At 30.6% G+C, this 25,588-nt stretch overlaps 1 protein-coding gene across 1 annotated transcript; it reads right to left on the minus strand.

The window, feature by feature from the left end:
* Positions 1-9,473: 9,473 nt before the first annotated feature.
* On the minus strand, positions 9,474-21,633 carry LOC115725590 (calpain-type cysteine protease DEK1). The gene is made up of 31 exons (XM_030655167.2): positions 21,261-21,633; positions 20,994-21,134; positions 20,340-20,590; positions 19,425-19,607; positions 19,158-19,293; positions 18,764-18,894; positions 18,506-18,620; positions 17,419-18,415; positions 17,228-17,338; positions 16,930-16,988; positions 16,448-16,610; positions 16,082-16,355; positions 15,855-16,005; positions 15,618-15,729; positions 15,364-15,529; positions 15,183-15,253; positions 14,996-15,087; positions 14,718-14,880; positions 14,465-14,536; positions 13,763-14,140; positions 13,549-13,664; positions 13,157-13,454; positions 12,765-13,084; positions 12,314-12,665; positions 11,893-12,222; positions 11,711-11,815; positions 11,116-11,625; positions 10,832-10,969; positions 10,509-10,745; positions 10,004-10,430; positions 9,474-9,933 (listed from the first exon to the last, which is right to left on the minus strand). The coding sequence occupies exons 2-30, from the start codon at positions 21,116-21,118 to the stop codon at positions 10,125-10,127; spliced, it is 6,462 nt and encodes a 2,153-aa protein (XP_030511027.2). The 5' UTR covers positions 21,119-21,134; positions 21,261-21,633; the 3' UTR covers positions 9,474-9,933; positions 10,004-10,124.
* Between the last annotated feature and the right edge of the window lie 3,955 nt (positions 21,634-25,588).

Raw genomic sequence — 25,588 nt, forward strand, 5'->3', positions numbered from 1 at the left:
TTACAAAGTGATTGGTGTACGTATTCCAAATAATTGTTCATTATTTGATCTTGGGAATTCATTTGATCAAAAATGAAATAAACACTAATTGGGACAATGTTGAGATCTCATACCAAGTAGCGAAAAGTGAGCCACCAATCAAGTAACCATAATTTTAAAAGACTTGCTAATTATACTAATGAAATTGATGACTTCTTCATTGAAGAAACTACAAGAAACAAAAGAAAAAGGAAGGAAGATAAAATAATCATTGAAACTCATAAGTTGCAAATATTAGTAGAAGGATAATTTTTCGAAGATAAAAAATGTTCAAATCTGGACTTTACTACTTTACGCAAATAATCTGCTACCTTGCAAATTGAATTTTTTTTAATGTATTGAGTTATGACAAAATTTTATGAAGAAAGTAACATGTTCATTTACAAAATAAATCATGACATCTATATTAGTAATATACCTAGGTTAGTAACGTGTTAATTTAAAAAGTAACCTAGTTGTTGAATTTTATATTTTATATTTGCTTTAGGAAGTAACCTGGTACTTTTACTTTTAATTTTGGTATAATTTGTTGAGTTCTGATTGTATTTTTGCACAAATTAACGTGTTAATTTGAAAAAAAAAGTAACATAGCTGTTTAATTTTAGACTTTATTTTTGCTTCAAATTGTAACCTGATACTTTTACCTATGCTTACTGTTAGACATTTATATGTATAAACTGAAATATATATGTTTAAGTATAAAGTGCGGAATTAATCAAACATATATGCACTATAATTTAAGGATCGAAATACCTCCAGCCATTGATTCTTGAGCTTCAAACCCACATAAGCTTTGATCTGCAAAGGAAATTGACTACCATGGGTAATCGGGCTTCCTCGCTCTCTCAACTCTCTTTAGATGGAATTTGCTGTTATGAACAGAATGAGTGAGGAGCTCGGGGACCGAGACCCTATATTTATAGGTGAGATACTCCATCAGTATCTACGCCACATTAATTGTCAGAATATTTTGACAATTAATTCAGGAAATCAAATCAGGTAATGAATATAGAAATCTGACCATATATAGAATATTACATAATTGATTTTGTCCAGATTTAATGAATATAAAATATTCATTTAACAGAAAATCAATTATTTATTTATTTCCTTAAATAGAAAATCATTTCCTTAATTAGAAAATAATTTCCATAAATAAAATATTCTAATATTCTCCCACTTGGTCAGCATTTAAACTAAAATATTCAAACCCAACGTTCCTCATTATATAATAAACATACGAATCATAGCGACATGTCCTCATTATGAATCGAGTATTATCTTCCATGTATTACAATACATTTACTATATAACAATGTACTTTATGTGGCAATGTACTTAAGTGAATAAACCCTAACCCTTATGTTTATTCAGGTCCTCTTACGATAATTTTCTCAGATGAAATTAAGGTGCACATAAATATGAGAAAATATCGAAATTAGAGTTTAATTAAATAATTTTTGGTTGTACAAATAAAAAAACTGCATATGGGTTAACTGAATCCCATATTTACTTTATAATCCTTGAATTTGTGTTGCGGCATGCCTTTAGTCAAGGTTCTATGCGATCACCCAATTCAGTTTGCGTGATTAATGACCACTTATCACGCCTTTTTATGGCTAAATACTTAATGTCGATATGCTTGCTTCGACCAGTACTCTTAGAGTTATTAGCCATAAATATTGTAGCTGAATTTATCGCAAAATTTTTTTTAATGGCCTAATGAAACTGTAATTCTGAACTCTAGGCCTACTATGAAACTCTATAATACATCATACGAGATGTATCCTCAAAACAATAAATGAATCTGACTTCTATAGTGGAAATAACAATCAAGATTCTCTATAATATAACTTACTGGTAATCTTAAGGACGTAATAAAATATTGATTTACGTGAATAAATACAACCAGTGAAGTATGTTAGAATCTAATTGGTTAACTATATTTTCAGATGGTCAATTCATCTTAAAATATGTATGAATATAATTTTTAGTATCTTAAAGATACCTCATCACTTTGTATGAAAAATAAAGTGGTCTTAACTTTAGTTATTCTGATACTACTTAACGATCCTGAAACAAATGTAATGCAAAGTCTTATTCAGACTCTTAGGCATACATTAGGCTTCTAAAATAGAAGCAAATGAATGTTCTTAATTTATTCTCATTCCAGACCATTTTTCAGATGCTGGTTCGAGTTGAATTTATCACACTTAAAGATAAAAGTTATATCAGATGAATAATACATAATTTTATTTAATCAGAGATGCTGTGGCTACTCTCTAATTAATTAAAATTATATATATTATTTATATTCCTTATCTCAAAATAATAATTTGAGATATGAATTATTTCAACTTATATAGAAAACTTTTATCATCATTTGCAAGTAACATATTGTCTACGTATAAAACAAATATTACTCCCACTAACCTTCTGGTATATGATTATTTCCATAATTCTCTTTTCAAACCTAAAGGAAAAGATGATATAATACCAATTTGTGAGATGTTTGTTTTAATCTATAGGTAGACACTTTAAGCTTGCATATGTTCACCACTTATTAGAGGAAAATCTTTATGACAGTCTGTATACCTTCTCCTCTAGTTCACTATTTGGAATTGATTAATGAATTAAAACAAGCAACAAATGCCAAGGTCTATAATAGAATCTCTTATAAAAACAATTGAGAATGTAAATCTCCTTTGTTATTGATTCTTAGTTCAAAATGAACTTTTTAGCAATGAATATTCTTTTATATCTTTATGTTTCTCAATGTTGCCTAATGAATATTATTGGTGAAAAAACTTATGCTTAATTAATGTTCTCCACCCCATTAGGCAACTTTACTAAAGATAAACTTTATTGCTATTTAAGATATTCATTTCTTCATTCATGGCATATTGTACTACAACTTCAATTCTTTATCATTCTATAATTTAATTTGTGTCTCAAATTAATATTGTAGTTGAACTCTTATTGTACAAAATGTGATCACTAGAATACATTGATCTTACTGTTCTAATAAGTCATCTTAAGGATGGACCAACAAACTCTTAAAAGAGCAAATGGTTCAATATGCATGTTATTTTAGAAATTAACTTATTAGAATTTTATCAATGACTTGTAGATTATTAATGATTAGTTATGAATTCTCAATAACCAGTAATCTTGAGGGTTGTTGTGAATCATAATTAATCTAACACTTGAGGTGGAAGTTTGAGAAAATATGAATGATCTTTCTCGGAAACTAGGTTCCTAGATTGATCACTCCCACTGATCAAGTCAATTCTTAATTCCACAATTCTAGTGTTGTGAGATGGATAATAAAATATGTAACCCTTAAACCTTATAGCTTTTCAAATGAAATATGCTCATTTATGGTTTAGGGCCCAGATCTTTTCTTTGACAATTGTACTCTAACTATATATGGGTATTTATAAAATGTGTACATGTCATCAAGTCGGTTTTCAACCTTATCACAACTCAAAATATGTTTGAGAAACAACTTTGGTTAGAACACGATTCGATATGTACACCCCATTGTTGAGTATCAATAGACAAAGATTTAGGAAAGATTGGAGTTTGCTATGTAGGCTCCACCCCATGTCCAAAAAAAAAAAATGCTTAGTTTCTTAAATCTGTTACACACTATAATTTAGGTGTACCAAGCATATGTATCGGGCAATGAACCCATGCTTTTAAAGAAACTTTGCAAATAGACTGGGAGTTTATCCATACTCACGAATTTTAATGTAGAATTCTCCATTTTATATTTGATCTCACTATCTTAATATGCAAAATGCACCATTTCTCTACTTAAGATTTAAATGTCTTTGAAACATATAAATCTATACTTTTGTAGAAAAATTATTTATGTGAATAATCGTTAAAAAAGAGATGCAAAATTTGAGTCCATGTCTTCAAAATTAATTGACTTGTATGATTTCTAATATGATAGAATTCTAGTATGCACCGATTTTGACTTGTTGGAATACATATTCTTAATGAAATTCACACAAGTTCTAAATAAAGTTAGTAAAATCTAGTGTAATGAAGATCCCCACCATTTACTAACATTTATTCTATTTATGGAGATATGTTCCATAATTTTTGGTGCTATAATGTAGAAGAATTCTTTATTAATAACACATTTCTTATTGTCAGATTGAACTTGCATATCTTTATGAGTGACATCATTTGTAGTAAAGACCTTTTAATGTGTCTAAATCAAGTTTCAATAGAATCTTGGAACATAAAGGTCTTTGCCAATTTTAAAACAAAGCCACTACTATATTGCTTGTTCCTTAAACTTCTAAATGTGAGAACTTATCTTGTCTGTGGATAAGATTTGCTCACAGTTACTGACTTTCTTAGGTTTATTTGTAAACCTTGCAAGAAATTTATGAATGTGGAATAACAATCTAAAATAATCCACTATGTGTTAATAATCACATTAACTATTAGAATGAATTCATACACAATAAATTAAAATTTATTGGTGATAATAAAGTGTGATTTATTTTTCTTAATTATAGAGTAAAAACTGTACATTTTAGATGAAGTTATCAGAATAAATTTTGGAAATTTCTACTCGTATAGAAGAAATTTATGAATAGTAATGTAATAAAATTACATTTATAGTTTTGAGGTTTAAATGAATCATGTTTTTACCAATGAATAAACATGCTTAAATATGAAATCTTATTAAACAAAAATTGCCTGTGGGCTAAATTTTTAATTTAATAAGATTAGATTTAGATGTAGATTATGATAGATTTACACAATTTATGAAAAACTTAAAGTTTAATATTTCTATCTCAATGAAATGTATGAAACACTTAATTATTTATAAATGTTTCAAAATTTTATACTTTATTATAAAATTATTAAATTAAATCTACATAATTCCCTGTGGGATAAATTAAGAGAATTTAATTTAATATATTAATTATGTAAATATAATAAAATCCCTGTAGGGTAAGATTATTATGTTCACATAATTCATGTCCATTATGTGATCTTAATCCACTTAATGTATATAATTTTATATAATTAAGGATGCTGTGGCTACTCCCTAATTATTTAAAATTATGTGGTTCACTTGACACCAAAGTATAAACTGAAGATTAAAATTTTATTAAATCCAAAATTGCCTGTGGGCTAAATTTTAAATTTAATAAAATTATATGAACTTTATGATAGATTTAATTAAACAATTAGTTTAGGAAAATGAAGTTTATTATCTATCTTTATTAAATTTGTGATAACACTATTAAATTAAATCATCATAACTCCCTGTGGGGTAAATTAAGAGAATTTAATTTAACATATTATCCTAATTAATTATACAAATATAATAAAATCCCTGTGGGGTAAAATTATTATACCTATATAATTAATTACAAGTTATGTCCATTAAGGTGAATTTTAATTAATATATAATTTTATACAAATAAGGATGCTGTGGCTACTCCCTAATTATATAAAATTATATTTTCACTTTGACATTAGGTATTGGGCTCTACCTAAAGTAATTTCGTTATTAACATAGTAGACAATCACTGAGATTAGTGCTCCTAGTGTGGTCGTCCGAAGATCATTAAAAACCGTTCTAGATATGAGCATTTGTCCCAAGTTCATGTTTTCTTATGTCAAACCACAAAATTACTTACATTTCATTCATATTTTATTCATTTTAGGAAGTTTTATGAATATTTTATGAAGTTTTATGAAACTTAATGTGCTATATAAAATATTCAACCTATCTTAATGTTTGAATATTTCTAAATATATCTAGCACTATAAAAGGAATTTATGTATAGCATTTAAATCATACAAATCTAAATTAATTGCATTAAACATAAATTTGCCAAATAAATACAAATTAATACAATTATTGTATGATAATAAATTAAATGCTTAATTCCATAATATATAATTAATTATGCATTTATGACCATATAATATCTTAAATATTTATACTAATAATTAATTTGTATAAATAAGGTAATTATACAAATTAGTACAATTAATTATATGGAATGAATTAAATGCAAAATTAAAGACTATACTTAATGGCAGATTTTTCAAATTTTATTAATTTAAACAATAAATTACATAAATTTGGTAATAAATAATTAAATGCACAATTATACAAATTGTACAATTATTACATGCCTAAATAAATCATGTAATTAATTACCATATTAAAACAAATTTCCATTTTCAGTTTATACTAAATAACATATTAATTCTAAATATATGTATTAAATTAAAAATGGAAATTAATGAATGTAATTTATTGACTAAATTAACAATAGGAGAATAATTTATATTTCCAAATAAATAAAAAATATATAAAAAAAAAATCGAAATTTTTTCCCTTTTTTTTTTTTTGAAAAATACACTGCCATAAACAACATGATAAAATTTCCTTAAACTTCCAAAAATCATGAAATCAATTCCAAATGAATCTAAATGCAAAAATTAAGACATTCATATAGATTTTATGCATTGAAAATACATAAAACAAAGACTTTAAAAATCACCAAAATTTTCTGAAAAATAATTTTGAGATTTCTTTGTTTTTTCAAAGTGGATTTTCATGCTTAGAACAATCTATATTAATATATGAATGTATTAATACATATACAATATATATATATAAATATATACATATATATATACAGAAAAATAAAAATACTGTATGTATATATATATAAACATGAAATGTATATATTTGTATATAGCATTTAGATATATAAATATATATATATATACAACATATATACGTAATGAAATGAAGAAAATATATATATGTATATGAATATATATATATGAACTGAATGAACAAGTATATATGTATGAAAATATATATGTATATATATAATTGGGATTGAATGAATATGAATATATAAATATATATACAAACGAAAATAAATATATATATCAACACTGAATTAAATATATATATAAATACTGTATATACGAGTATATATATATATATATGAAACTCAAACTAAAATCAAGGCAGAGATAAAAACCGCTCTGATACCAACTGTTAGACATTTATATGTATAAACTGAAATATATATGTTTAAGTATAAAGTGCGGAATTAATCAAACATATATGCACTATAATTTAAGGATCGAAATACCTCCAGCCATTGATTCTTGAGCTTCAAACCCACATAAGCTTTGATCTGCAAAGGAAATTGACTACCATGGGTAATCGGGCTTCCTCGCTCTCTCAACTCTCTTTAGATGGAATTTGCTGTTATGAACAGAATGAGTGAGGAGCTCGGGGACCGAGACCCTATATTTATAGGTGAGATACTCCATCAGTATCTACGCCACATTAATTGTCAGAATATTTTGACAATTAATTCAGGAAATCAAATCAGGTAATGAATATAGAAATCTGACCATATATAGAATATTACATAATTGATTTTGTCCAGATTTAATGAATATAAAATATTCATTTAACAGAAAATCAATTATTTATTTATTTCCTTAAATAGAAAATCATTTCCTTAATTAGAAAATAATTTCCATAAATAAAATATTCTAATATTTTGTATAGTTTGTTAATTTTGATTCTATTTTTGCATAAAGTAATTACATGTCCCACTTCAGGTATTATGTGTTAGATGCAATCAAAGATCATGGCAATTCATTCTTTTTCAAAAAAAAAATACATGTTAATTTGTAAGTAACTGAGACATGTATCATTAAATATAGTTGAGTGTGTTGAATTGTGACTTTATTTTTTAATAAATAACCTTGTTATTTTGAAAAAGTAACCTAGTAGTTGAATTTTTAGCTTTAATTTTTTTAAAAAAGTAACATTGTATCTGTAGTGTGTGTTGTGCTATGGTTGCACAAAGTAACGTGTTAATTTGAAAAAATAACCTGGTTGTTAAATATTAGATATTATTTTTTGCTTCAGAAAGTAACTTGGTACTTTTAGTTTTAATTTTATTAGTAATAATTAATTCAAATGAAGATCCTTCGTTTATAAGTATTTAGAATAAATTTTCAATTTTTTTTAGTAAGATTAGTATCAAAAAGTTAATGCTAGAATAAAACAATTTAACTAATAAGTCAAATATTTATTTATCTTAATTTAAAAAAAAAAACTAACGTGAAACACAAATATATATGCATATTAAATTACAAATTTAATATTAATAACTAAAAGAAATAATAAATTTTCCTAAAAAATAATACAAATATCTACAAAAATAAATTAACAAATAAAATATGGCTTTATTTCATAAAAACTTAAACATATGGAAATATAATTCCACACAACTAACTTAAATTAGAAAAAAGCCATAGATTAAGTAAAATCATAATTTTTCCATATTTATCAAACTTTAAGAAAAAAGTCCATATTCTACATAATTTCCTCTTCTTCTAATTCTTTAATTTTCTCTATTATAATATTTAAATCTTACTTGAAAATTATGGTTGTATTGTATCTTTCAATCAACATGGATGAATGGTTATCAGTTGAGGTGTGTCTATATTCATACAAACATATTATTGTATTTATATATGTACCTTAATAAGGAAACTTTTGTTAAAGAAATAGAAATTTTCCAAAATCTAATTTTTATTTCCATTATTAATTATTGAAAAATAAATGTAAGAAATAGAAATAAACTTCGGATGTTGAAATGGTAATGGAATCATGTATATTGATTTAAAGTTTTAAATAATAAATATGACATAGACAACATTAAAGTGTTAAATATATTTATGAAAATTTAGGTTTATAAATAAGACACCCCAATTTTAAATAAAAATGAGTAATACCCACCTAGAACCAAAACAAAAACAAACCAAAATTACATTAGACCCACTATAACTATAAAACTAAAATAGATCATTAATCTATATTAACACAAAATTTATAGCACAAACAATTTTTTAATCTAATTTCAAAAATAAAATTCAAATAATTACTTGCTACAAATATAATAAGGAAATTACTCTTATACTATTTCTTTTAACTTTTTTAGATTTCTATACAATTTTTTGTTACAATTTTAGTTGCAGCGCTACCTAAAATAGGAAATTTTAATAAGAAATTCTAATAAAATTTCATAAAAATACAAAAACAAAAATATTTTGAAATATAAAAATAAAAAAATCCCATTATAACATTTAAATTTTATTTACAATATTATTAATTATTCATTTTTAAAAAAAAATTTACATATACCTCTAAATAACTACAAAACTTACACAATTATAACTTAAGGTTGTGAAAATATGAGAATTGTTAAATAATTATTTAGAATTATTTTAGAATCACATACTAGTCTTTCTCAATTCAATGATTGAATTCAACATATTTACCAAAAATAGAACTTTCAAAACATTAATTAAACCCAAAAGAGAAATAAACATAGCAACCAAAATAGAAGAAAATAAAATAATAGTTTCATATTTTGAAGAAAAATATTGAAACATTTTCTATTTGTACAGCTGCACTATCCCTCTCACTCTCTCAAAACCGCAGCTGAACCAATAAACACCATTACAGCTGCACTATCCCCTCTCTTTCTCATTTTACCTAACAATTAAAACTTAATCTCTATAGCTTTTTGTTTCAAAGTTCTCATTTTTACACAATTACACCTATATTCATAAGAAACCAATCTATATTTACAGTTACAAAGCCGCCAAGAGAACCCGATCCTTATGCCAATCGAAAGCAAAGATCATGATGATGATGATGTTGACATGAGCAAGAGAAGCGAAACATAACCGAATAAGGCGTTTGTACTCGTTCGGTAATGTTCAACTAGAGTTTCAGCAGCTGATGAGTAGCGAACTCGCTTGTCATTGTTTTGTTGCCAAATTCGCGGTGTAAGCAGCCTGAGGAGGGAATAACTAGTTAGTTTATTGCTCTAACGAGGCAGAAAGTTCGGTATGAATTTTCGTTTACCTGATCATAAGGTGTATGAGTTTTCCCTCGTGTGGCTGCCTAGCGTTTATGGTCGATGAGTAGCCCGAGCAATTCGAAGTTTTTGAGTCAAGAAAAACTGAAAAGTCATTGGTACTACAAACTACAAGGGTTCTAGAGTTACTGATGCTTTGGTGAAAACAGAGAGAACAAATGGTGCTTCTTCTCCGGGATGTATGGTAGAAGGGACTATGGTGTAACCTTTAGGATCGGGCTCTAATACCATTTCGCAAGATATTTCTCGAGAGTTAACGTAATCTGTGCCACCAACTGACTCGTGTAAGTAGATGTTGTAAGCAGCTCGACGACCACGAGTATTGAGTATCCTTAATCCGATGTAAAACATCATCGAGTCGTGACTAGATTGATAGTTTCTGAAACCGGCCACTGTCCTCGAGAAACTCACGCCCTAAACATATTATTTCGGGAGAAGTTAGAAACAGATTGAGAATACAATTTAAGAAAAAAAGTTGGTTGGAAAGATCACCTGAGTCAGTGTAATGAAAACATGGATTGGAAAGGAAGCATCTGCACCAGTAGCTCGTAATTGAAACTGTGGATTTTGATGCCATGTTTCGTAGTCTTGGCAACCGCCTGCGCTGTATCCTCGCCATTGACCATGAACCGAGTATCGCATCTCTGGTGGGTAAACTCGACAAACGTATATTGATCTGAAGTGAATCTGAAAATCTTGCCAAGACATCCAGAATATGCCATCTTTTGACTGTTTAACAGAAGTATGAAGTCAGTGATAAGAAATCGAATCGAAAATTCATCGAAATGTAAACATATAAAGGATCAAAAACCAACCTGTGGAACATGTTTAAGCTTATGCTTCATCCTATCAGTCCATTCTGGTGATGAGTCAGACCAAGGGCCGTTCCATTCGACTTCATTGGCCCATGGATTTCGTATCTGAATCAGCTTGTGGCCGTCCACCTCTTTTACCTGAAAAACAAAATTGTAACAAAAATGAATCTGTTAGAATCCCACGTTTATTACTCGGGCAACAACCTCATCTCTTAGGCTAGCTTTCGAGAGTGAGTTCTACTCAAGTGGTTGTATATCAGTATCCTTTACCGAGATTTACTCACCTGGAGTAGAGAGTAGGCATGCCCTTGCACGATGCCACTAGACGAGATATGCACATCAGAACCTGTTGGACTACCAGCGCCGAGTAGAAACCCCTCTTGTTTGAAACGCAATAATTGAGACCACAGTCTACCACTCGCGAGATCAATTTGAGCCTGTGGACTCCTCATGTCAATCTCTTCACCAGCACCTCCGGTAAGATCTACAAGAGCATCCTGAACTAGCCCACCTTCTAGAGCTTCGTAAGAGCCATGCAATTTGGCATACGCTTTCTCTAGTAAAGAGACCCATAGCTCGTTTCCTTTTCTGCTTGTTGCAAATGCTGGCTTACCGGGCGATTCACATGGAATCCAATCATCAATAACAACAGGAACCCACTCGCCCTGAATACAGAAACGAACGGTGTAGATCCCTTCGTCGTTGTATTCTGGAGTAATAATTACTTCTGATATTCGTGAAACCTCGGTTAAAACAGCAACAGCACTCAGAAACCAGCAATCACCCAATCGACCCTGTTTCGAACACAAACAACAAATCCTTTATAGAAGATGTTAATCGAAGAAAAACTTCATTGTTAAGTTGTAAAATAATCTGTACCTGACAAACATCAGAAGGATTGGCAACCCCGTTAAATAAGCATGGTCGAGCATCAACTCGGCTTTCCTTTGCTATATCCGCAGGCCTCATCCAATCAGAAACAACCTATATGAAAAATAGAGATTAAAAAAATAGATTCAAAGCACGAAAAATCGAAAAAGGAAAGCTTTTCGGAAACTTACCTGTAACTTTTGAGGGGGATTAACTGGATCTACAAATAACGATTGATCACTTGGAGGGAACTCTTGATCAGTAAAATGTGTTTCGCCCCTGGCAGTAAGAGCTTCTTTCACAGCCAATTCAACCGAAAGCATGCGTTGATTAATCTCTTCTTGTGTTTCCATTCTTGGTTTTCGATACCTCCTGGAAAATGAATCCAGATGGACCATGTCAATCATAACGCCCTCACGTTCAGACCTTCGTTTCCTCCCACTTGAATATTGTCCATCCCAATCAACATCATCCCTGTCATATAGGCCTACATCGGCAGGGTCACTATCCCAATCATCAACCTACATAAAACAAATCAAAATGAAATTCAGTTACTATCGAAATTTCCTCATAATCGTGTTTTCTAGTAACGAATATGTAAAAGACATATACCCGAGCTGGAGAATCAGCCCACTGCCAATTATCTTCTTGATAATCAGCCATACTGTATTCGGCTGAACCTATGGCACCATGTAGAGCAGCAACCTCGTCTTCTGTTAAACACCTTCCCCATAAGAACACATCCATTATATGCATCTTAGATTCAGCTCCTTCACTATCTGATCTCCCGAATGCATCCATATCGATAGGTGGTCTAACACCGAGCCAAACTTCTGTCCCTTGTTCCCAAATACTATCACCAATCTGTAAAGGTAATGCATTTTGGTAGCCATCAAAACCACCATCTAAGTAGCAAGTTGCCTCGCCTGATTCCGCATCAACTGTCATTGTCACCATATGCCACCTGAAATGTAAATTAAAAGAACTAAGTGAACAAGAACTAGAATGTATAAATAGTATAATTAATAGGAAAAATATTCTTAAGAAGGTAAAATGTAAGAACCTTCCGTCGGCAATACTTGTGGCACTAATGCTCCATTCCTTAGCAACTGTAGTCTGTCTATCACCTTTGGTGATCAACCGAAGTCCAACTTGTCCAGCTTCGATACCTTGCTCGGAACCAGCCACTAAGATTTCCCAACAAATTTTCTTCTGAAATTCAGTGCCTAGAAGGCAAACAGGTCCAGATTCGGGTTGAATCATCACAGCAATTGAAAAGCTAACTTTTTTAGTTTGACATATGCTGGGATCAATAGGGCCGTAATGTCTTCCACTTATGGTCGGTTCATCATCAAGAACACAAACAGCATCGGCAATACCCGTCTGTCAATAATTACAATTAACTCTCAGTAGTCAGCTTTAAACACTTCAATATAGAAATAATAATAAACAAACCTGAAGGGCTCGACGAGCTAACTGAGTTGAACGTATCCTTCGAGCAATGCTAGAAACCCTCTCTCGAGCAAATGAATCATCAAGCACAGAATCACCTCCAACTGCACGAACAGCAGCTGCCATGGCTGCAGCTTCCCTGCTCCCGGCATTAGGAATAGAGGAAATAAGAGAAGCTTCAATCTCCTTCCATTTACGTTCTTCCTTCTCCAAGAGAGCCTTTCGTCTTTCTTTACCTTTCCCTTCCTCTTCACGTCTCTGCATTAATAGTTCCTCTTCCATCTCTTTCTCTCTTAAATAACTGCAAATTCATACATACAAAAGCATTTAAAAACACACAATAGTCTAATTCATATATCTTAAAAGAACGAAAGAGAATATAGAAGAAACTAAACCTCTCTTGAATGATCTCAAACTGCCTACGATCCTCGGGCATCCATTTTTTAATTTTCTTGGCACTTAGGTCTGAAAACCCAATGCTATCAAGGAAAAGTCTTAAGCGAACCTCATCCTATCACAGACAAGTACACAACCTCATTAACAACAACACAACACCCACAACTTTAATCGCAATAAGAACACAAGTAATGATAATCGAAAGTTAGTTACCTGCACTCGCTCTGCCTTTGCAGTCAAACCAAGTAAAAGAAGCAAATAACCACCGAACTTATCCCACATATAAACCCACTCGGTATCAATTGCCTCTTCCAAAGCCAAAATTCGTGCATGAGCACACATTTGTCTTCTGTGATCCACATCAATAGTGGGCTCAAATCGAAACCCCCTCCCAGATCTCAGTTTGCCAAAGAATGACCCCGCAACTAATTCTTCATTTCTCAACCTATCCCTCAATTTCATGACATCTGCTCTAGGAAGCGCGAAATTTCCTCCCCTATCAAGCGTAATAGTAGGGTCACCAACTAGGAGAGCAGCTGAACTAGCCGACCTCTGGGGAGCTGAATATGTTCCGGATAAAGCATTTCTTGTCTAAATGGATAACAATAAAGTTTTCATGTAAGATTCCAAACACAGCAAAACATCACTATATCGACAAATTCAAGGTAGGTAAAAATACACACGCATTCAAAATCAACAAATTTTCTCTTACCATCAAATACATATAGTAATTTTAGATCAAAATCCCATCTTACACGAGTAAAAGAAAATACAAGAAAGAAATGGATCTTGACAGAGTACACTAACAAGAAATTATGCCCAACTTAACAAAATGCAAAACAAGTGCACATACATAAGCAAAGACGAACAGTTTCTTCAAAATATTTTCAAAAGAAATTACAACATTATTCATACCTTTGTGGCAGATCTAGCAATAGTTTGAATAATAGTTTCCTTACTGAGAAAGTGAACTGCATCTTCCATCATCTAAAAAAATGACATATTTAAACAAACCACAATCAAAAAATGTGTTGATGTGCAAAAATGAAACGATAGTAGACAGCCCAGTTAATAAATTAATCATTTTTGCTAGTAAGGCGAACTATTGCCAATACGTCCTACTTGGTGATATCTTAAGCTTTGGAAATTATGAATGGTGTGAGCAAACCTTGAGAGTCAAGCAGGGACGAGACACAGCAAAACCAAACGAAACAACAAGAGTAACTGCTGATACTGCAGCACCAGCAAACGGAGGATAAATTTTCAAACTTGCAACAACACCCCAGCCTTCGGTTGCCAATGCAATCCCATAGAGCATCAGAAATGCAACACTGTTACGGTATTCAAGTGAGAAAACATCAATAACTAATAATGTCACAGCATGTGTTAACCGTGGTGATATGATCTTTTAGTTATACAGCAATTGCATAGGCTATCGAGACAAACCTGACATTCTTTCCACAATCAGCATGAGAATCGTAAACATACACAGGGAGAACTCGGGGAGAGTAAACAACAATAGGTGGTGAAAGAAGAACCTGCACGGAAACAATGCAAAGAGAATATACTAAGTAACACCGATCAAGTGAGAGCAAACAAAAAATACTGAACAAATGAACCGAAAGTCACTTACAGACAATGCTCTCCCGGCAAGTAGAAACAAGAAAGAAAAGTAACCAACCGATGCTCCAACAAATGGTTTCTCTGCAATGACAGTGACATTGCCATGTTTAGCGAAAACAACCGAGTCACAAATTTTGCAACATGGTTACAAAACCCAGCAAACATAAATAGATGACGAAACTAGTTTTTACCTCCGAACCATCCAACAATGAATGCTGCCAAAGCTAAAAGACAAGCGAGGAAACAAACAAAGAATGTCTGGGTCCTCGTCAAATAGAAACTGTTTGATGCCCAATGGTGAATAGCACTAATAGCTAGTACAATCATCAGAAGAACTAAAAGAAGAGAAACTCCAATCTGTTGCAAATTCAAAAGAAATCTTTAAGAAAGGAAAGCACACGAGAAACCGAGAAAAGTAAGAAGGGCTTGTTAAGTTATTTCTCACCGTCCAAGGTTTAATTACAACTGTAACAGCTGCTATTGCACCAAGCAGAAGAAGAAGACCGAGTGTAACAAATATATATACCACTCGAGAGAGTCTCCAATTATCATCTTTCCTGAAAGCATATTAAAACGATCCCATGGAAAAGAAAAGATAAATTTTTTCTTGTAACATCGAATGTCTAAAGCAGTACAATTCAACGAAAGATTTAGATACGAAAAGCAGAACAAGTTTACTAACCATTTGTAAAATCCACAAGAAAGAGAGAGCAGAGCTGGAATGCAGATCAAAGGAAGCAAAGCAGCAAGAAAATCAACATTTGTTGGAACATCATCATATCTAGAGTTCACAACCTCCAAATAAGATACACCCGAAAATGCCAAAAGTACAGCTACAACAAAACCAGAAGTTAATAACATTATGTATTAAGGGAAATGAATCGATATGACATCAAATTATATATTTACCTGTGAATATTCCAATACACACAGCAGAAGACAAGGAAAATCTGTATGTTGCAAACCACGAAACAATTGGCAGTACACCGGTAACCACCAAAGCAATTGCAGAAGCCATACCCCAGCCAATGTAAATAGATGATGCATACGGAGAACTAAAGCCTTTCTGCTCACCGCTCAATAACTTATATGACAAATCATCTAAAGGCTTTGCAGAGACAATTCCACCGAGGGCTAACACAGATCCAGTGAACAACAACATACAGACGAAAAGAACGAAACCCTGACAGATAACATTACAAGAAAAGTTGATTGGCTTTGCATATGTTACACATGCTTAAAGTTGATTGGATGTGGGGAATATGAAATGCTCACCTCTTTTGTTCCTAGTGACTGAGGATTTCCTTCAGGATTGGCACTTCGTAATCGGGGAAACCAAAAATGGTAGCCATTACGGACCCATAGAGGAAAAGCAACAGAAAGGCATGCCACCATGAGAGGAACAGTCAGAGATAATCCAAGAAGAACTGATGATTTGCTGTCAAACAATCACAAAGATGTTTGTTCAATACCAAGTAAGTAATCTACCAAACTATATTTAAACAAAATACAACAATTTATATACAAAATATCTGAAGCGTCATCCCAAGCAGTTTGGTATTTAGAAACTTGAAGGAGCAAATTTTGAATTTCGAATAAAAATGAGCAATCACAAATGAACATTCTATTTGTTGTTAAATAAAATAATAGTCAGCATAATTTACCAATTTAATTGACCTCGAGAAATTAATCCCCAAAAACAAATACAGGTGATCTTGATATCGAGTACAATTTAATGATAAGCGATAGGTAGATACCTCAAAAACGAAAGCAGCAATCCAACACCGGTGCTAACCAGCCAAGCAAGAAAGCCATACTGCAGAAACATAGAATTTTCGAAAAACATAAACAAACAGCACAGTTAACTATTTGATAACAAAAGTCAATATTTTTCTACACAGAATAAACAATGAGAAGACTCAATTGACCCAGGTGTTGTACAGAATTCTCCAAATGACAATAAAGTCAATATTTGTGTTGGCTTATGTTTGTTGCAATTGAATGCCCAAACTGGATTTTCATTTTTTAAATCGTAAGCCTAGATGAGAAACATACCTTGCGGGATTTCGAGTTCATAGCCATTTCTTCTGCTTGAAGTGACCGTAGAAAAGCCATTATCGAACAAACAACAAGAGGCAGCAGCAGCACAGCAATCCCAAATTCAAACTACACACAACAAAACAAAAATCCACTAAAGCCATTGCCACCACATAACCAGCCATTAACGAAAAATAGACATTACTTACCTGTTGGTGGGCACTTATTATTTCGATGATCTTTGGCCGCGAAATTCCCACAAATACTGTTTCTAGGACAAACACGAAACTAAACAGTACCCATGCTCGCTCTGGAGTTCCTGCTACATGGTGCAGAACAAGCCTGGATAACTGAAGCCATTTTTCAAGCCCGTGAAGCCTCAGCTCTTCTGACAGAGAAATCTGATTCGGTAATGCATTCTCAACACTATTGGAGTCAACGATTGTGATGTCAGTGTTGTCACGATGATCTCTATCAGCGTCCAAACTACTTCTTTGAAGTAAAGCAAGAATAGTTGGATCCAAGCTCTTCTCCTTTAACATCATAACAAAGTTAGGATCCAAACCTTTATCCTCTAATAAGTTAGCCAATTCATGATGACCTTGTCTAGCTCTTTGCTTCAACATCGATGTGATCCTAGGGTCATTCAACCTTTCTTGCAATGCCATAGCTAAATTTAAATCCAAAGTCTGTTGGTTTGCAGAATTAGAAGTGCTAGATTCACAACCACTGCTGGAACAGACAGCCAAGGAGTTATTGTGATCAAGGGTTTTATCGGCAAAAGATGTTCCAACTTCTGCTTCTTGAATTACCGAACGACAAGAACTGCTACGCAATGCTAAACTCGGTCTTCCACTATCTATGCTTTTATCACTATTAATGCCTTCTTGCGAACTTGCAGTTCGACACAGAGCATTCCAATTGTTAGCATCTTGTGTTGTAGTCCTATTGCTAGCTTCAGTAACACTACCTAGAGGACCGGCTTCGACACTACTACTGCGTTTCATGCTTGAGCCACAACCTTCTGATGAGTTTGATGAGCTGTTCTGTTCCTTACTACGAAATCCCTCTCGAAGGCGAATAACAGTGCTCTGTAAGGCATCTCTCCTTGCAGCTAATGGGTTTGAAACTGAAAAATGACGAGAAACAGCAGCCCCCAATAGAACTGTAGCTACAATAGCGTAGCTAATGCAATGCCCCAAGTACCTAACAAGAGTGAAAATTGAAACAGCTTACAAAAAGTAAACCAAAACCGAAAGCATTTTGTTCGGAAAAAACTAGGAGGCAATTACAAACCAGTAATGGACTCCAAAGCAAATGAGAAAAACCCGAGAAGTGCCAGCAACAAATAGTGCTACAACACGACTTTGAAGAAGCTGGAAACTGTACAAGCATGCTCCCATGTTCCAATCTGTAGAATAAAACACAGACACACGTATATATAAGAATTTTGGGTACGATTCTCAAGATATCCTCGCTTTTTCTAGGTTGTATCACTCATATTACGAAAAGAAAAACAACTAGGGAAAAAAAAGTGAAAGCAAGCTAACAAACCAAGAATAATAACAGCAGCTGATGTGGTAGCACCGAGCCAACGTGCTTCCTTCGCAGTCAGACCATATAAGATAGAGTATACCACAAGTACTACAAGTGAGCCAAGGTAGAGCAGCCCAAGATGCGAAGCCCTAAGCATCCAATACAAATTTAGGAAAGAAAATAAGAAACAAAGTTTCAAGAAAATCTTAGCCTAATAATAAAAAATGAATACTCAAAGGTACAAAGATTTCTACAAAAATAAATAAGTTCGATCAAAACTTATCGACTTGTCTTGGAATTGATAGTACCAATGTATTATCGAGACTCATAATAAGGAAGTAAGATGTTACAAATCAAGATCAACAAAAATACAACAATTGATATGAACACACAATATTATGGGTTGGCTTGCCTGCTAGATTGTCGAGTATATAGCTCAATAGGGTCTGGTGGTTCTGGTGTACAAGCCACAGGACCCGCTTCTATACAATCAGAGTAAGCAAATTTATATGCCTTTCTTACATACTCATCCACATCTAAGCCATTTCCTGCATAAACGGACAGAGACTTACTTACAAAAAGAGAAGAATCAAACCCCGAAAATGAAAAATTACAGCAAGTTCTACGGACTATTCAAACAGTAAAGCTTCAATTGCTCCAATGATAGAACAGCATGTACCGTTAAACACCATTCTACATATAAAGAGCATGTTAATTGCTAAGGCGATTGCTGATACGCCAAAGAAGAAACCAGAAGGCGAATACCGCTGAGATTCCTTTGATCCAGCTGTAACATACACAGCACAAAGTTCGTATGTGCAAAGAAGAGCAACAGCTAGAAGTAGAAGAACAGCAACAGCTCCTGTAGAAGTAAAATCAAGAGAAACATGAGTAACCGAATTTCTGGAGTCAAGTGGAAAAACATAACAAAATAATATATAATCCATCGAGAGCTCAACCTCGTCATACAAGTTCTAGTAATGACCTAGGATGTCACAGAACTTTAATATAATTTTTCACCAGAATGGACCAGACATAGTTAGCACATTCCATTGATTAACCGTCATAAAATTTTCTACCTCATTATTAAGCAAATTTTCTCAAACTTTAATAGAACTGCAAATTATTACTAACCTTCTTTTTATTTTTGGAAATTAGAGGATATTTGTATCAATCAGGAAAGAGAATACACAGCCTTTAAATCCAACCTAAACTAAAAACGAAAATATAACCGATGAAATTTGTCTAAATATAACCGTTGGATTCTTCTTATACTTTCCACTTGCCATTTGAAAATTTATTGAAGTTTCTGAACGGGTCTAAATATAACCGTTGGATTCTTCTTATACATACTCGTTCTGAGGTTCAAAAGTTAGGTAAAAAAATTGTTATCGTCATTTCTATGCTAAAATTATTATGTTTCATTTACACCCCTCTGAATTTAGATGAGCACAATGTCATTCATGCTTGCACAATTGCGATACTTATCATTATAATAAACCGAAATTTCAGGCAGCGTTGTTAAGACGTAAGAACAAGTACTATAAACTTACAACATTGTTAGATACTTAAATGTAACAAATGAAATACATACTTGAGCTTTGCCATTGTGTTCTCCACCAAAGCATAATTGAATAAAAGGCTAACAATAGAGCAGTTCCAGCCATTATCACCGCCAGACCGATTATATCTCGACCCAATATTAAAATCAACCAGCATCCCCATATGATAAGAACAACAACCGGAGAAATAACAACTGTCCATGCCGAGAGAGACAGGAAACCGCATAATATATTCAACTGTGGTCCTTGCAATATGTCTGGCCATTTTCTGGCAAAGATCCAACTGAAACATATGAAAGCATAGAACTTTGTTAACACTTGACTAGGAAGAAACTTGAGCCAAAAAAAACCAAAATGTATCATAGTTTAAAAGAATCCATAAAAGGGTCATCAAATTGCTTGCTAGTATAATGTCAATGTCCACTAATTAACTCTTTGGTCTAAGAAAAAGTAGTAACTACAACAAAGGAAGAAGCTTTAAGAGCATAGGGAGGAAAGAGAGTATACACCATTATGAAAAATCAAAATGTATCAATTACATAATTTAAAAAGAAGAGACTTTATGAAGCAAAGTGAGTTAATAAAACACTAAAGCAAAATAAATTATAATCAAATCCAATCCAATTAACTCTTTTTCCTAAGCAAAAAATAGAAACTTTACTACGGAAGAAGTGAATTAAGCTAACCTGTAAATCCTCCATGGCCTCCAATTTACTGCCCATAATATAGAAAACGAAGCTGAACCCAAAAAAGAGAAAATGGTCCCAGAAATCACACAAGCCAAAAACAGGCTATGCTCATCACCTTCCATTGCCCAACTCTCTTCCCTGCTCCATTCACCACATGCATCAAAAATCAATAACCCAAACAAAAAGACACAAACTTTGGCCAAATCACAAAATAAAAAAAAAATAAAAAATTGAGCGGTTACTCTTCTTCTTCATTTTCCTCACCTTTTATACCTCAAAATCCAGAAACCTCAACAGCATGATGCGCAATTCAGCAGAAATGGGCCATTTTGAAATGGGGCTTTTATAGCTCAAACTAGGGTTTTCAGCTGAATTTTGAGATGATGAGTAAGTGTGAATAATAAAATCAATAAATGTGCCAAAAAAAAAAAGTGAAATTGAACCAAAGGCAAAAAAAAAAAAAAAGCTAAGTTCTTGAGTCAAAAAAGAGATGATGCTGAAGAAGATGAGGGAAATTAGGGTTTGTTTGGCTATGGTGAAAAGCTTTATCTTTCTCAGAGTTTCTTCTCTCACAGATTTTGTTTCACAGAGAAACAAAAGTGAAAAAATGAGTAAAGATTAAAAAACCCTACTACTACAACAACTACTGCTCTCTCTTTTTATCTGTGAACTGTTAAAATAAAATAGTAAAAATTCAATTTTTATTTCTCTTAACTAAAAAAAAACACTTTTTTTTCAGAAAAACAGGGCCTTTTTATATAAAAATCCTATTTTTATTTTTGGGGGACAAAAATTCAGGGAGTGGGTAATAAAATAACAGCTAAAATCTCTGTGGATTTTGTCTTTGTAAACGGCGCGTGTGTCTTACGCGCTGTGTTGTCTGAACATAGGGGTATTTTGGTAATTTCCCATAGGGTAGTTGAGAGAGACTGGTTTGGAAGGGAGAGTGGGAATGGAAGAAATTTAGAATTTTTTTTGGAAAAAAAAAATAAAAAAGGAATGATTTTTTAAGGTTTTTTTAATATGGAAGTTGTTTTTTTATATTATATATAATTTATTTTTTTTTTATATGTGTGTATAAGAGTCAAAGTAGTTGTAAAAAAAGAATGGATATATTGAATTATTAGGTGAGGAATTATGTCTCATTGTCTGTCAATACCAAATTATTTGTTTAATTAGGTTAAAATTTAAATAAATAAATAAAAATACTAAAAAAAGAATTCAGATTTAGATGTGTTTTTTAGTCAATTGGAATTGACTTTCATAGACTCAAAATAATAATAATAAAATCAAATAGTAAGACAAATGGTAATAGTGGAATTGTATTGGTCATTTTTTCAACCAATACATTGCTTAATATGAAAACACTAATTAATATGATTTTGATTTTAACATATGAATATGAGTATAGAGTTGAAAATAATCTCAATAAAAAGAATAAATTAAAAAAGAATGTGTAAATTGTTGTTAATACTTAAGTTTAATTTTTGGTTACAGATAAATATTTAAATTTAATTTTTTAGGATAATAATACTTAAGTTATATTTATAGAACTTCTATAAGTAAGTAAGTGTCAAGTTATTATTCGTCATTTTTTTATTAGTATATTTTAATTAATTTTTACATAAAAAATAAAAATTTAATGACTTAGACTAATTAAAAACTGTCACAGAGTCATTGACTTAACACTTAATGTTAGGTATATATAGATGTTTCAGAAATATAACTTAAGTATTTTTACTTTTAAAAACTTAAACTTAAATATTTATCTGTAATCAAGAATAAAACTTAAATATTTATACTGTAAAATAATCGTTAAAAATATATAAAATTTAAGAATGTGTTTGTGTGAAAAGAGAAATCTCAAACATTATTCATGAGATTTAATGTGATAAGATATAAATACCATTATTAATGGAAGTTTTATGAAATTTATCACTTATTTATAATTTAGATATATATATATTTACGGGATTTAATGTGATATGACATTATTAAATTTGTCACTTTGAGAAAGTCCGTTTAATTAAAAAACTACTATTTGTGTAAAAAAAATATATATTATTGAATTACTTTTAACTTTTTTATCACAAATAATTAATAATTAATTTTGGATCTCAATGACAAGGATATATATTGTGATTATTACCATGGTTAGGGTAAAGATTTAGAATAAATGCAGTAATCATTTATGTCTCAAATATATTATCATTATTATTTCACTTAAAAAAAAGGTAGTATAATTATGGAAAATTAAACTATTTTATTTTTAATATTTGATGCAAAATTGACTCATTTAACACTATTACTATTAAATGGGAGCATTTTTGTTGACTTGCTTAGTCAAGGTCAAATTAATTAATGGACACGATTTTGTCAAATTTTGAGTTATTAATTAGTTTACATTACTTAAAAAAAATATAGTTTACAATTTTATTTTTATTTAATAAAGTGTAATAATAATTAATTAATTAATTATATTTAGGGTATGTTTGTTAGCACTTTTTAATTAATTTGTTATTTTTTAAATTAGAAAAGTAAAAATATTTTCTAAAATCGTGCTCTATAATACTGTTTTTACTTTTTATTTTTTAATTGAGAATTAAAATTTTAAAAATCTTTAAAATTATTTTAAACGATTTTTTTCTATCAATATTTTAGACTGCGACCCCAACCTACACTTTGGAACTTGAACTTGACCGCAATCCTGGCCTCAAATCTAGACTCCTGCCCTAGACCCAATTTAAATAAAATCAACAAATAAAAAAAATTACAAAACATATTTTTATTTTTTGTTTTTAAAATTAAAAAAACTAAAATGATTATAAAACACATGTTATATTATCAAAAATAAAAGTTTTTATTTTTTTTATTTTTGTGATTAAAAATTTTAAAAATAAAATTATTACCAAACGACAACTTAATTTATGGACTTTGTGTTTTAAAATATAAAATAGTGAGAATCGCAAGATAAATCAATTTAATATAATTTAGTGTTATAAAAGGAGTGAAAATAATTATATAAAAAAAGTAATTTTATAATTTGATCAATTTAATATAATTCATTATATAAAAAAAATAATTATAGATTTGTGAATCAAATGTTACTATGTTAATAAATTAGTAATTAATAACATAAATAACTCCATTATATAAAATTAATAATATATTTATTAGTCACATATTACTATATCAATAAATTAGTAATTTATTTTCTAATTAATTATACTCAAAATGAATTTATTTTTGTTCATTATATAATTCATTTGCTTTCATAAAAAAATATAGATAACTATATTTTCCATTATAACTTACTCCAACTTATATTTTCCATTATAACTTACTCCAACTTTCCATTAATAACCTAATTAATATTATTAACTAATTGCTTATTTATTAGATTTTTCTTTTATTTGGTTTGACCATTAAATATATAAAATTCGATAGTATATTCAGTAACAAACTTTCCTATCATAAAAAATTGACAAAATAATAAATTAATTAAATTGGTTATATAATAATAATAATAATAATAATAATAATAATAATAATAATAATAATAATAAGTAATTTTTTGTTGAAAAGATAGTTAATAAATTTTAGGATAATGATGAGGTCATTGAGGTGCACTGCACAAACAGCTACACCTAAGTCAAATATATATGTTTTTTGGAAAGTTGACTTTTTAATACTTGTTTCTTCTTTTTCTATTTTTTTAGTAATATTATATTTTTTTATAGTAATAATATCTTTTTATTTTAGCAATAATATCTTTTTTACAGTAATAATATCTTTTTATTTTAGTAATAATATCTTTTTGGACATTTCTATATTTATTGAAGAGCATTGTGTAATATAATAGATATTCAGAAAAAAAAAAAGTAAAAATGTAAAAATTCGGTTTTGATAATTTAATTACTTAATATTAATCCATTATATAATTAGTAATTATAGATTTGTTAGTGAAATGTTACTATATCGATAATCTTTTTTATAAAACTATATCGATAATTTAGTAATTAATAACAGAAATAACTCCATTAATTACTATATTGATAATGTTGATACATCCAAAAAAAAAAAAAAAGCATAAATAACTCCATTATATAAAAAATAATTTTAGATTTGCTAATCAAATGTTACTATATCAATAAATTAGTAATTAATAACATAAATAACCAACATTCCTTTATTTATTTATACTCGTTTCTATTCCACCTCACCAATGCTATTGGTATTACTAATACTAATTACAACATGGTATCAAAGAATTCATCAACTCGATTAATATTAAAACGACATCGTTAGTTATGGGAAGAGAATCGAGATCAAATTATCAAAGTAGATATGATACTACTTGTGGAAGTAGAGCGGTGTCAGCTCAAGTGTACGGCTGTTATCAAAGGTGGCAATTCATGGCTCAACCCGTTCCGGTGGCTTTAAGCCGAGAAAGGTCATTGCGGCGGAGGAAGTCGATACCAAAGAAGAAAAACAAGAGGGTTGTTGTCGTTAAGCGGTCGCGGGTTTTTCAGTGGTTTTTGTCTACCTGTAGAAAGTGCCATGCTTTTGAACCATCCAAAAAATAAAGTTAA

The sequence above is a fragment of the Cannabis sativa genome, chromosome 6 (assembly GCF_029168945.1).
Source record: "Cannabis sativa cultivar Pink pepper isolate KNU-18-1 chromosome 6, ASM2916894v1, whole genome shotgun sequence".
In the NCBI taxonomy this organism is placed as follows: domain Eukaryota; kingdom Viridiplantae; phylum Streptophyta; class Magnoliopsida; order Rosales; family Cannabaceae; genus Cannabis; species Cannabis sativa.